The sequence below is a fragment of the Camelus ferus genome, chromosome 17 (assembly GCF_009834535.1).
Source record: "Camelus ferus isolate YT-003-E chromosome 17, BCGSAC_Cfer_1.0, whole genome shotgun sequence".
Taxonomy (NCBI): Eukaryota; Metazoa; Chordata; class Mammalia; order Artiodactyla; family Camelidae; genus Camelus; species Camelus ferus.
Window position 1 is genome coordinate 21,511,771 of NC_045712.1, and position 14,709 is coordinate 21,526,479.

Sequence of the window (14,709 nt, forward strand, 5' to 3'; positions counted from 1 at the left end):
CTCTTTTAACAGAGAAATATGTATCAAAGAGGGCAGTGAGGATGGCCCGTGTTTCAAGGACAGTGAAGAAAATTTGAAATATTTGTTGAGGAGAGTGGGATAGAAGCTGAGTCGAGAAAGAATGTGTTTCTGGATTGGGCTGATGGCCTAGTGGAGCCTAATGATTGAGGTTTTTATGGGGTGTCCACCGTTCTGCCCAGCTGTGCTCAGCAACCCATAAAAACCCACCAGGTAACCAACCATAAGAGTGCAACTGTGGGGTGGGAACTTTAAGCTAGATAAAGGGGGAAGGGGGGGTAAGGCAGAGCTAGTAGATGGCAGAAAACGGCCTGGAGCTGGGAGGACAGGCATAGCAGCAGCAGTTAGGGAGCTGAGCTGGAGGCTTGTATTGGAGAGCAGGGGAAGGAGACCCAGCAGTTAGGGGAGATGAAAATAATGTCTTTGGGTGGGAGATGCTGAGATGTAGCAGTACAAGGTTATTGGTCATTCACTCATTCATTTAGTATTTGATTAGCTGTGTACCTAGACTTGGAGCCGAACTGCCTGGGTTCAAATTTCATCTGTCACTTTTCAGCCATGTGACCTTGGGAAAATTACTTCCTTCTTTGTGCCTTTATCTTGTCATCTGTAAAATGGAGATAATAATCTCATGTACTCCCTAGGTTTGTTGTGAGGCTCCCACAGGTTAATCAAACAAGTAAGTTACTTCAAATAGTGCCAGATGGACAGTCAGATCTCAGTAAACATTTGCTGCTAGGTTTGTAATTGGTGGTGGTGGTTTTATTTTTATTATGTGCCAGATGCTGCTCCAGAGGTTGGAGACAAAGCCATGAACAACATTAGAGAGGAAGGGATATTTTAACTCTGCCTGTGTGGTAAGAAGGAGCAGATACGTGGAGACCAGGAACTGGAGCCCTCCACGCAGAGGGCACAGGAAGAGCAAAAGCCCTATATTTTCAGAGAGAGAAGGCAGGTCAGTGGAACATCCTGAGAATGGGACAGAATAGCATGTGACGATGCTAGAAAGGAAGGCAGTGCCTAGAGCTGAGAACTCATAGGACCCACAGGTTAGTGGTTCTCAAACTTGGCTTCACATTAGCATCAAGGGAAGTTTAAAAAAAATGCCTGGGTCCTGCCCTAGAGAGCCAAGATTTTTGAAAGCTCCCCACGTGACTCTAATGCAATGGAGAGTTTGAGAGGCACTACTGTGGACTATGAGGAGGAGTCTGTATATTTTCTAATTGCAGTGGCCAAGGGTATGAACTGATATTTTGAGGGTTGCTGAGAGTGGAAGAGAGGAGTCCAATGAGGATGCAGTGTGAGAGGGGACAGGATGCTGTCTTGAAAGAGGAAGGCAGCAGTGAAGGGATGGTGTGGGTGGAGGGATGAACTCGTGAGACTGACTGAACGATGAGAGGAGGTTAATAGCGTGAAGACAGGTGGCTCCAAGATTTGGGGGTTTGAGAAGCAGAGTCAGTAGGAAGAAAAAAATTTGCCGGAGGGGAATCAAGATTTTGCTTGGGACACATTAAGTTGGAGAAAATTATCCAAGTAAATAAATGGAGTGGACAGCTGGTTGGAGTCACTGAGAGGACTGAGAATCTGAGGTGCTGGGTGGGTGGTCATTCACATGAGGGTGATGCCCGGCAATGCTGAGTCCAGTGTGACTCAACTATGCTCTATTACATTGTACCCAAAATGACACCACTCCATTGATTAGAATGGTATAAGGAGTATAATTACAAATATATCACACACATTCTGTCCCATTAGTATTAAATTACGGGCATTATACCACAACATACATGAGCTACTGTTACCAGTTCTTTAGAATTATAGTGGAAACTGTAAGTCATGTGATGTTACTTTAATTAAAAAAAAATGACATTATGATTGCTTAGTATAAACATAATATAGTTTGATATTTGTGTGAGCAACATGAATTTATTCATTTACTTAGTCCACAGAAGTAAACAATACCAATGACCACAACGGTCACAATATTTGTTAAAATTTTGACAGTTTGGCATGTTGCAACATTGTTATATTGTTAGCAACACTGGAGGAATAATAATTTAAAGAAGTATAGCAATGTAGTATTGTGTTTCCAATGAATATGGAAGTCATTTTAGTATAAAGTAGAATGGTAACATTAGTTTTTCCAAAATATCAACAGGATAATGTGGCTTTTTTTTTTTAAAGAGTTTAGGTTGATTTCTCCATATGACTTTTAGATGTCTCTTATAAATCAAGGCAAGGAAATTATTCCAGTTGGAATGGTTATTTGGTAACCATGATTCACTGGAATTTGTTGGGTTTTTTTTTTTTTGGTTTGGAATCCAGTGTTTCAGGAATGCTTACAGGTCTGGGTAGTTTCACATCTTGTAACATATAAGACTGAATTTCATCTCGTTTACAGAGAAAGCTAGAAGCCAAATTCTCAAGCAATAAGTTTGAGAGTCATTTGCAGTCATTGTTCTTTTCCTCCTTCAAGTCTTCTCAGAATGAATTCCTAGGATTTATGACTTCTTTATTTCTATTCCCAAATAGTTCAACACTTAAATATCATGGAAGCTTGTGTTCTCAACCAAATTATGATTTCCATTGAAGTTTTGTTCAACAAAATTCAGGGTTCTGTGTAATAAATTCTTCTCATGCAGATGATACTTTGATTTACTTCTATAAATATTTTTATAACTGAGAGTGGAGCATCTAAACAATTGTTAAATATTTGTCTAGAATCTGCTTTAGAGTAAAGTCTCTTCCAACAATCATCTTTTCCTGCTGTCTGGAATGGGTGACTTTTTCATGCACTTTCCACTCTGTATTCTCAGCAATAAAATAACAAAACTGAAGCCAGGAGATTATGATTTTAATATACTTTATTTAAAAAGTACACAGTTTAAATTGATTTCAATGGGTTTCAAGCAGAAGGGACATTGCCCACTTGCAGTCCCATTTCTGATGAAGGGTGATTATAATGTAGCAAACTCACATCTGCATGACTGGCAAAATAAAAAGATAACTTTTTTTGTCAACATATTGTTAAGAGTTGATATCACGCACAGTTTAAAATCATGAGATGCTGATGGTTGGACTATATTTCATGTCTCCTATGTTGCACCATATTTTGGTTCACAGTTTATCCATAATTTAGCATGCCAAGAGAACATCTCCGTCAGTGTCACCTTGAGAAGAGCATCAAAAGCAGAGGGAACAGGATAAGGACCATCTTGGCCTGGAGACTCGGTGCACCCCCACACTCCCTTGCATTCTCCTACAGGGAAAGGCAGGGTTGGTTAGAGCAGAGATGGATTCCAAGATGCCTTAAGTTCCCAAACTATGTGGAGTCCCCAGACCCTTCTCCCTTCTCCAGTGTATAAGCAAAATCTTCTGGGACCTAGATAACGTCAGGAAATAGACTTGTCTACATTTCACCACGTTAGTAATGAGAATCTCTGATTTCACATGTCAATGCACAGAATATTCAAAATGACTCTTCACATACTATTATGCAGAACATTCAAGAGATAAAGGATTGCTGGCAGAGATGTCTGTCATGATTGTTTTATAAAAGCAAAATACTGCCCTTCTAAGTAAAAGATCACATCTAAGGAGGCTGATCATTTCAGAGACTTGGCTATGGAAGGTTTGATGTGTGTCTTCTTTTTTATTTGAGGGGAGTGAGGCTCTGCTTTACAAAAATGAAATCATATTATTTTCTCCTTTCTGTACCATGCTTTTTATCCAGTAATTGATGGAAATTTCTCAAACTCCATTATTATGGATCTATTTTATTTGATTTTTTTTCTGATTGATGGTCATTCATCTTCTAACCTGTTCTCTACTGCTACAAAGAATGCTTTTTTTCATTTTTAAAAAATAAAGTTTATTAGATCATAATGTCTGAATTTACCACCTTTGTTAAAAGTCAACTCAAAGCTTCCTGTGTAGTCTATATGTCCGCAATAAAAATCAGCAACTACAGTTTTAGCATCTACAGTCCACCTTTCACTAGCTAGACTAACTTCCCAGAATAATCGCAATGACTCAGTCATCTTCTCAAATTCTCTTGCTTTTCAATGTCCCTTTTGAATAACCTCCTGTAGAAGATTAGCAAGCCTTGCTGCATCAAAGCTGTAGCTTTCAGGACAAGCTCCTTTAATGAATTTATAGAGGAAAGTAATAGTCTTCAGGCTGGGGTCTTCAAATTCATTTTCTACCATGCATGCCATGTGTCCTAGGCACCCTGCAACATTTTGAGAATAGTCTTCAACTAATGAATAGTAGTGGGTAGAAATAGTGTATGATACTATTTTTTATTTCTTTATCTTTCTTTTATATGTATGGTACTTTATATTCCCAGCAAGTTTGCTAACAACTGCATTTGCTGTCTCATCAAATGTTGCCGTACCTCTTCCTAATTCATCCACAAGTACCAAAGAATGTGCTGCTGCACGTGTAAGTACACTGGCAGTTTCACTCAATTCAAGAAAAAATGTACTTGCACCTGACACTACTCTGTCTGAGGCACCAAGTGTAGTAAACGCTCTATCAATTGGTGTGAGCTTACACATTTCAGCTAGTACATAACAATCCATCTGGGCCATTACAGCTAATAGGCCAGCTGTTCTTATGAGTGTAGACTTGTCTCTAATATTTGGTCCAGTAACAAGCACACAATAAGCTTTCCCATCATCATCATCATCATCATCATCATCATCATCATCATCATCATCATCATCTTCTCCTCCTCCTCCTCCTCCTCCACCTCCTCCTCCTCCTCCTCCTCCTCCTCCTCCTCCTCCTCCTTCTTCTTCTTCCTTATAGCCTATTAGCATGTCATTAGGAATAAAGTCATCACCAAAAAAAACCTCTGTAATGCAGGCATGGCGCGATCCTTTAAGGTCTAGGAAGGGAGGAATATCCTCTTCCGGCAACAGAATTACTGGACGACACACAAGATCATCACCCTCTCAACTGTAGTTAGCCAGGCACAATAAGACATCTAACACTGTGATGCGCTCTACAGCAGCCTGCCAGTCCTTGTAATTTTTATCAAAGTTACAGAATAATTGCCACATGCAGTCCTTCAGAGATACATCTCTCTGGTCTTCAGCATTTATCAGGTTAGCCCACTTCTTCACAATTGTTAGGTCCTTATCAGACAATGATATTTGTTCCTGCCCCTGCCTAAGGTAAAGATGCCAGGGAGTGACAGTGCAGAGATAAAGAATTGAAGGGTATTTTTGCCTTTGATGGTTATAGCTAGATTATTTCATTGGTACCTGTATTTCTGACCACCTAGTGACTTATACCTTTCATGTCCTTGGTTTATTTTTATATGTAGTTGTTTGACTTATCAATTTAAAAAAGTTCTTTATGCTTTTATTTATAAATACTTACTCAAGTTCTACAAATTGGATACTGACTTTCAGTTATCTTTTTCCATAGAAAGGTTATAATTTTATACAATTAAATAAATCTGTTTTTATTCCATAATTTTCTGGTCTTGGGTAGGAAAGTCTCTCCAATCCTAGGATTTCTTATGAGACCATCATTTACCATTTAAGTCTATATTCTATATTCTCCCCTTTGAATTGAAACTTTCTCACACATAAGAATTTCTGTTCTGTTCCACTGACCTCATCTCACTGGGTATAGAAACCTAAAGAAAAAAATACTGATTTTTTTTAAAAAATTGCTTATCGTGTATCTAGTTACCAAAGCAAATTATCTTATTAACTCTAGAAGATTTTTCAGTCTAGTGTCTTCAGTGATAAGTATGCAGTCTTTCCAGTTTTAATTGAAGTGGTTTTAGCATTTGGGACTATTGCTTCTTTTTTTATTTTACATAGAGCTTTTACTAGAGGTGATCACTGAATTTTATCAAAGACCTTTTCAGCATACATTGATATTATATGCTGCTACTGAACTCTCCCTTGATATAGAAACAAACATTCTCAATAAATGCCGTATTCTTTTTAGTACTCTTCTGACTTTAAAATAATCTCTAGGACTTGGAAAGTTTAAAAAAACATTAAAATTATTTGCTATTTACAAGTGAGATTAACACTCAGCTGGCTCTGGTGGCCTTTTAAAAAATGAAATCTTTTCAGTCTCCCTATAGTAATTGGTCTAGACAAGTTTTCTATTTTTCAAGGTGGCAATGGAGTTAACTTTTAAATTTGTAATTTTTTTGGTATATTAAAATTTTTTTGCCTACAGCATTGCAGAAGGTATTCTCTTATAATTCACCTATATCTATGATATGTTCACCTTTCTCAGAATTAAGCCAATTTTTCTCTGCTTTTCACTTACGCTGTAAATGAAGTTGTGACTTTGTGTGGTTGGGGTTTTTAAACGTTTATCATTCCAACTTTATTTTTGTGACTCTTGATGACATCAACATTGCCACTTTTGTTTTACATGAATTTCTTGTAAATAAAAGGCTGTCTATAAGTAAGCAGGGGAAAATAATTTAAACTACAATTTGAAATAGGTAAAACAAGATAGAGCCACTTTATTGTAATAGTGAAAAGTGATAAAATTATAGCACATCTGTAACAGAGAGGATAGTAAAGAGACTTTAAAATATACGTGGATGTAATAAGAAAAGACTATTGAGCACAGACTAAATAAGACAGCATTGAGGGGCTGAAAGTAAAGTACCAATGACCTTCCCGTATGTTGTTTGTTGGTTTGCCTGAGAAGGATTGCTATCTCAAAAGTAAACTTTTTAGCTGGAGTTCTTAGACCACTGTAAAACTATCATGGTGAATCTGTTGGAAAAAGAGCAGGAAGGGTTCTCACACTTACCTCAGGATGGAAGCCATGACAAGATTCTGGACGCCTTCTGATCTTCTGGGCCTTTAAACGTTCACACTTAAGGGATTCGTTATGTTGACTGTAGTTAAGGCATGTTTCCAAGATGTTCCTTTTCCTTACTCTGCATTTTAGAGGTTAAAGTTTGGCAATGAACTCCTTTAACAACTTCTCTCTAATAGTGGAAAGGATGTCATCTACCCACTCTAAGATTTCTCCCCTGGGACTCCTTACCACTGATCCCTCCTACCAGCTTCACTGGCAGTGTCTGGACCTACGCACAAAAGGATATACCTGATTTCAATGGGTGCCATGGTGATGGGGGCCACAGACTCACAGAGGCAGCTACTGTCCACCACCACCATGAACAGATTGCTGCTTGGGATTTGCTGGATGACAAAGGACCTGTTGAAGCAAGACACAAAGAGACAGTGAATAATTATTTACCATCCCACGTGAAGAGCCATGAGGAAAAGTTTTCCCCCAGGGTGGGGGAACTACTGTAATATTCTGGAAAACAAGTTCCAGAGACTGCTTTACTGCGCAAGTAGCCTCTTTCCATGAGGCTCTTCACTTTCAAATACTAAGCTTCACTAAGAAAACAATAGCTTATAATCTACAGCTATGTCCATATATAGTCCATACAACTCCCTTTAGGAAGACTGGAATTTTATATGCATGAAACAGGAGAGTCAAAGTTGCCAAATCACCTCAATTTCCAAGGTCTAAGAGGTTAGTCTTCTCTAAGCCTCATTTCCTTCTCCTAGGGCCTAAACATTATCTTCAACTGCATCTGATGTTCTTTGAGGTTTATTTTTCTCTCCTCCTTCCCTCAAGAATATGTCATATGATGACAAAACATGAAGTGAACTTCCTAGACCCTTCACTGTAGCACTTTGCACAATGTCTCCCATAATAGAAGTACATTGTACTGGATGAAATTAATGCTAGTTGTTTAAGGCGTTCCATCCTTCCTAGAGACAAAGTGATGGTGATACTAAGGCCATATAGCACTTCCAGTAGTCTGGGTTCATCTGCACAGCTAGTCCAACTTAAGTAAGCTTAATGACACCTCCTCACATTACCCAACACAGTGAAATGATAGAAGTAATATCACCATAAAAAATACTCCTTGATACAGTACTAGTGACTCGTTGAGTAACAAATTAGAGAACAAATTCCATATTCTTCTAGAGCCAAAAAATTAGCTAAATATTTAGTCCCAGGCCTAAAATCCCTGTCACATAATTTTTCATGATATTTCACCAAATTCAGTTTAGTCAGATGAAACAGATTATACCCTAACAAAATTGTCAATTTCTCCATAAGTTTTCTTCATTCATTCTTCTCTCAATAAATCTGTTCTACTCCCTAGAGTGATTCACCATGGTTTAGTAAAATCAGGCAATGAGAAGAATCCTTCTTGGATTTCATTTCATTTGGAAATGATAATGGGGAAACTCTTTTTAAGTTTTTACTTGTTGCAAACTCGTATGTTGAATTATCCAAGAATGTCTCTGAAATAACACAACTGGCTTCTTCTCTACAAACGCCTGATGCCCATTCATCTAATATCCTGAAATTATGTTCCTTTTCTTTTAATCCACAGAAAGAAACAGGGCATGCCACTACTCAAAGATATTTCCTCAGTGCCTGAACCACTAATCCACATTCTGGGAAACTTACTCTCTGCCCTTCCCACCTTTCCCCACAACTACACCTGGATTGAGAAAAAATTTCAAGCTTCCTCATCGTCTCACTAAAACTTTAAAAAATCTCTGCTTTACCTCCCCCTTCTAGCACTAAGTGCCTTCTTACGTATGCAAAGACATTGCGCTAGCAGCTGGCCTCTTTGTAATGGATTGTGCCTATGCGAATAAAAATAATCTACCTGAGAGGCTCTCATCAGAGAACCAACAATTTCCAAGTTGGAGGCAGGTTAACAAAGTCTTAGAGAAAAATGCAAAACCAAGATCACACAACTCTTTAAAAAATAAATGACTGACTAGGATATTAAGCCAAATGAACCTCAGGTGAACAATTAAGAAGAAAGAGAATACAATATGAAATATAACCTCTAAAGGGAGATATTTTCCAAATGAAGAAAAATTCTATTTTTTTCACTAAAAGGGTCCATTCAAGCATAAGTAAAACATTAGGTCATCAAAGATACAGATCTAAAAGCTTCTCTAGAAACAAATTAATTAAAAAGGAACAAGAATGACACCAACTTCTCAATGGAAGTATTTATAATGAAGAAAACAGAGCAACATGAGGGAATGGAAAAAAGGAAGTAAAAAGTATGTCAGGTTCCAGAGAAAAATAGATTCTAAGTAATCAGAGATATTGAAAGAAACTTATGTTTTAAAATTTAAGGATAACTACTGAAAAAAATCCCTGGAAAATAAAAATCTGACTAATCCAAGATAATGTTGTAAATAACACACACATATACACAAAGACTGCCAGCATAAGCCAAAAATTACTACCAATCATATTACACATTGTAATAAATGTGAGGCAGTCAGATTTATATATTAAAAGGCAGAGATTCTTACATTGGGTTTTACAAAAATACCAGCACTATGCTATTTGCAACAGATAGTCCTAAAACAGAGTGACATGGAAGGAGAGAAAGATGTACCAGAACAATGCTAAGAGCAAAAGAGAAGAACCACTTTAGTAGTATTATTATACAAATATTGAAAGTAAAAAATCATTAAAATGTAATAAATAGTTCATACTGAAAAATAGTATAATAGTAAAAATACTATAATAGTATAGTAGAGTATAACAAGATATGACATGAATTTTTATGATCATAGTGTACAAACTGATAGAAATACCAAAAGTGCTAGATGAATGCAAGCAAAAAAAGAGGTAAACAGTGGAAATTAAAGGTTAAAAATATACTCAATTAATCCTTAAGAATTTGAGAGCAGTCCAGACTCAGATCTGTGCAGTGTGACCTTAAATACTTTTATTGGGGGAAAAGAACTGCAAATAAATGAACTGTGTTTTTGAATCCAGAAGCTAGAAAAATAACAATGCTGCACCTGTGCCCCTATATTCGGTCTTCCCTCTAGTACACTGCAGTGAGAACTGATGTCCTTCTCCAAAGCCCAGCCCTGAGGCTTCTGCAAGGATGTGACTGATGGAAGAGGAAAGGGGTGACCACATACAAACAGTCTCCCTTGTCTGCTAGCCATTCCCTTCAGTTTATGCAAAACTCTCCCTTAACCTTACCGCCAGCTGCCACCCTGTTTTCCTGCCCTCTTTTATAGTACAACTCCTAAAAAGAATTATCCACAATCTCTCTCTCTCTCCCCCACCTCTCTTTTTATTTCCTCACTTCTTCCCTTATTTCACAAATCTACTCTAATAAAGGCTGTAGCCCTTACCACAGCCTTGAATGGGTTCTTGTCAGTGACACCAATGACCTCACTGCCTTTCTTCTGAATCTCCTTTGCCTCTACTTCCTCCTTGCCTGTTCACTGTCTGTCCCTCACAACAAATTATGGTTTCCATGGGAGGAAGGCTGCATCTGTCTGCCCATGGATATCTGTTATTCCCAGCACCGAGAGTTATGCCTGTGACAGAGCAGACTCTTAGTAAATATTTCCTGAATCAATGACAGAAAGAATTTATAAAGATAAAAGCAGAAGGATAAAATGCAAATAGAAATGTGAAGATAACTAAAAGAACTAAACTCTGGCTTAACAGAACATTGATATAAGTCCTCTTCTGGCACTCCTGATCAAGAAAAAGAAAGTTACATTAAAACCCAAAAACATAGAGGCATTTTAAACATTCTAAGTGACTATTATGTATATCACTGCAAACAATCTGAAAACTTAGAACAAACACACCTTTGGGGATACAGTATAAACTGTCAACATTTGGTCAAGCTATAAAAACACAAGCAAACCAACTGCTGTGAAAAAAATGGAAATGCTCATTGAGAATCTACCCCCAAATGATTACCAAATCACCTCAAACAGATATTACTGTGTTCATAGAAAAATCCACAAACCCACCAACTATTAGAACTAAGAAAAGACCTCAGCAAGCTGACCAGTTACATAATCAGCATATAAAACCACAACCTTTCCCTGACACAGGCAATAACCAATGAAAAAATACTTATGAAATAAAGAACGACTGATAGTGTTCAGTAATTACTATGAAATGCCCAAGAATAAATCTAGTAAAAGGCATCTCTTTATGAAGAAAATGATCAATCTTTACTGAACATTTAAAAAAAAAACCTAAAAATTGGAGGGAATAGTGGTTCTAGAACAGTTATACATTAAAGTTGTCATTTCTTTTTCAATTAACTTTTTAAGTCAAAGTCATCTCAAAAAAAATCTCAATAGAAATTCTGATGAAATTTGAGGTGATGATCCTAAGATTCATTCAAAAGAGTAAATATAAACAATAGTCTGGATAATTGTATAAAACTGAGTTTTATAAAAAGGAAAGAGAATGGAAAATGCTTGCCCCAAATAGTATCAAAATCCATGAGATGATTTACAGAAGAGGAAACACAGATGGACAACCGATATGTAAAAGGGGTTCAACCTCACTAAAAATTAGAGAAGTATAAGTTAAAATGAAATTAATATAATGAAACACACTTTTTGCCAGCAGAATGGCAAAACTTTAAGTCTATGGTAGTATCAAATGATGGAAAGTCTGAAGACGTGAATATTACCCTACAGTGCTTGTGGGAAAGTGAAGTTTTACAACCACTACGAGACCAATTAGTTATTGTTACAGCAAAAATCATTCAGATTCTATTTTTCCAGCAGTTTTACTTGTCAATAAGAGAAACTCTTTTTCAAGAACCCAAGAAGTCATATATAAAGATACCTGGTGTTGGTAACATTGCTCATTGAGAGAAGGAAAAAAACAAAACCCAACTGAAAGTCCATAAATACAGGAATGATTAAATAAGCAACAGTGTGTCGATTCTATGGTCTACTTGGTACCATACGAAAGGGGAAAAGAGATTTCTATTTACTGTCATGAAAGGATACCCAAAACATAGTAAGTGGGAAAACAATGTTGTAAAACTATACATAAAGTATAAATAGACTGGGATTTCAAAATTGTAGAATAGATAAACAAGATTACACTGTATAGCACAGGGAAATATACACAAAATGTTATGATAACTCACAGAGAAAAAAATGTGACAATGAGTGTGTATATGTCCATGAATGACTGAAAAATTGTGCTGAACACTGGAATTTGACACAACATTGTAAAACGATTATAAATCAATAAAAAATGTTTAAAAAAAGAGAATATTTAGAAATACTCCTTCAAGAATATTTGATTCTGCTACAGAGGAACAGGAGAAATAAATAGGATTGCTAAGACTTATCAGATGTGTTAGGAATAGATGGTAAATTAGTAAGCAATCCATGACTCATGTTAACACAGAAGAAATAAATGAAGGAAACAAGTGGAGCGCAGGTGGGTAGAACACAAATGAAAAAGTATAGAACATACAAAGTGTCTTCTGAGAGGTAAGAAGGAATGAAAGAACCAAGTGAAATTAAATATTTGTAAGGCATAGATCATGTCATCCCCAGATTGATAGCTCTCACTATGTCCTCCTGAAATCAACCCACTGGCAACTCCCATTTTCTACCTGAGACACACAGATAGAAGTCATGAGTGTTCAACAGGTTATGGGCAATTTACAAATGTGACCTTTCATCTCTCCAATGAAGCAAGCATGTACTGACTCCAGGTACCTTTTGTCTGGTAAGCCCCCAACCCTACCCTCAAGTCTGGTCCTCCTCCTACCATATCATTAGTGGGAGAGAGAGCAAGGGAGGAGGGAGGGATGAGAAGGAACAGAATGGCAGTGGTGGAGAAGAGGAAAAGACTGGGAATAATTGTCAAGGGAGATGTGAACTTAATCTTTAACACTGGAGTTCTTTACAAGGACAATGTGCACCTGTATTCTTAACATATGGAATATTATGCTAGGGGCAAAGGGTACTGATTTTCTCATTTCATAAAAGAGAAAACTAGGACTCAGAGAGTGTAAGTCAACTCTTACAAAAACTGTAGGAATAAGACATAATTGTGCCCATTTTAGAGATGGAGAAACAAGAGAGTAAGTGACTTCCTAGAGTAACAGGGACAGAGCTGCAAGTCTCTGGAGACCAGGCCTGTTGCGGGTGGGCCATCATAGTTAGCAGATGTTCTGCCTTGTACTGGAATTACTGTGCTTAAGTTCCTTGAGGGCAGGCCCAGTGATCACTTGATACAGATGCTTAATGACAACCAGGGCAAGATATTATTCCTTTTAACACATTTACCCTCCAAGGTTAAGGCTCCAGTGTTCTCATGAAGCCCCCCAGCAAACCTCCCCTCATCATCCCTCAGTCGTAGGAGATGAAAATCTCTGCAGGCAGCTCTTACCACAGTGGAGGAAAACAACCCCCTATGAAGGATTTGCCAGCGGAAAGATTAACTGCTTTTCCATATTTTAAAGACTTACTGTCTGCTTATTAACATGGTTCTTCAGAGAGGTCTGGGCAATGTTAGCTGTACATTTATGTGCACAATGTGTATTTATGGTCCAGGGTGCAGGGTTGAACTTCATAAAGCACACCTCCATCCAGCTGGCCCAGCAGCCAGACTGACATCACTGTGCAGAGGAACTGTGGCCTGGGGGGTTGGCCTAGGGGCCCAAAAAGGCAGAAGGGAAATGCCTCAACAGAGGATCACAATGGTCATTTCTAAGCAGGGATAGGTCAAAATGCATGAAATAAATTAGGTCCTCAAGGGAAAGAGAGTAAGGAAGAGGGAAACAATTCTGATGTGTCCATTACCGGAACTGAAATAACCCAGTCCTCCCTTTTCCATTCACTACAGATGGAGAAAGAACCAGAGGAAAAAAGATGATGGGATTTCAAGACAGCCTCCCTTAACAAGAGAGAGACTATCTGCTCAGGGGGCTTGGCTGACCTGACGAGGAAAGCGGTCACAATGCTGCCCAGACAAGCATGTGTGGTAGGTGGGACACACGGCTAAGATTCCCAGAGGACCCCAGGGTGTACATTTGGAGATCTTGGTTGGCTTGCTTTTCACTAATTGGGTACAAAACCATGGCTTGAAAAATAATCCGCTATACAAAGAAACAAAGCAAAACAAAACAAAAGCAGAAAAATAATCAGGCACGATAGGAGCATTTTAAATAAACATTTTAAATAAAGTCTTTCACCTTTTATAGATTTCCACCATTTAGAAATTTTCCATATTTTATCCAAAGATAAAATAAAAGGCAATGAGTAAGTCACAGGGAACTGATTTGAATTTGGCACCAATCTTGTTCTATGTTGTACTATTCTCCAGGAAGATTGGGTACATGGATCTCCAAAGAACCCTATTCTCTTTAGAGGTAGGGAAATGCCTGTCCTTTCCCAGTGTGCCCCAAAATGCCCTACACTGACCTAGGGCCATAAGTTGTGAAGAGCAAGCATCTGGTGACAGACTGCTTAAAATCAAACTAGGATTTAAATATGGAGGATGTGTTCTAGCTGTCGTATGGCATGGGGGAGGTAAAAGGGGAACATCAGCACCTACCCATGGCTCAGTCCAAACAAGGTGAGAGAATGAACCGCAGGGCCTCACCTGCTCATCCTCAAAAGTGTCAGGCCTGGCAAATTTTACAGGTGAATCATGTTAGCATGGCAAGGCACACGTAGTTCTAAAATATTTAAGCTGTTTCCGAGCACAGGGAAAGAAGGAAATTTTTCAAATTCCTTTTATCAAGGACCTTGATATAAAACCTGACCAAGATTATAACAAAAAAGGGAAAAAAAGAAAAAGAAAAGAAAGAAAAGAAAAGCCATGGAATAA

At 37.9% G+C, this 14,709-nt stretch overlaps 1 protein-coding gene and 1 pseudogene across 1 annotated transcript in view; both read right to left on the reverse strand.

Annotated features, from left to right (window-relative positions):
- Positions 1–2,867: 2,867 nt before the first annotated feature.
- The window catches only part of CACNA2D3 (calcium voltage-gated channel auxiliary subunit alpha2delta 3), a 776,419-nt gene continuing 764,577 nt past the window's right edge, over positions 2,868–14,709 (reverse strand). Inside the window, exons 36-38 of the mRNA XM_032458250.1 lie at positions 7,118–7,230; positions 6,820–6,902; positions 2,868–3,277 (exon numbers count right to left, since the gene is read on the reverse strand). Of these exons, the coding sequence (XP_032314141.1) occupies positions 3,185–3,277; positions 6,820–6,902; positions 7,118–7,230 (289 nt within the window). The 3' untranslated portion in view covers positions 2,868–3,184. The remainder of the gene's footprint in view (positions 3,278–6,819; positions 6,903–7,117; positions 7,231–14,709) is intronic.
- Positions 3,311–4,752, reverse strand: LOC106729503 (annotated as a pseudogene).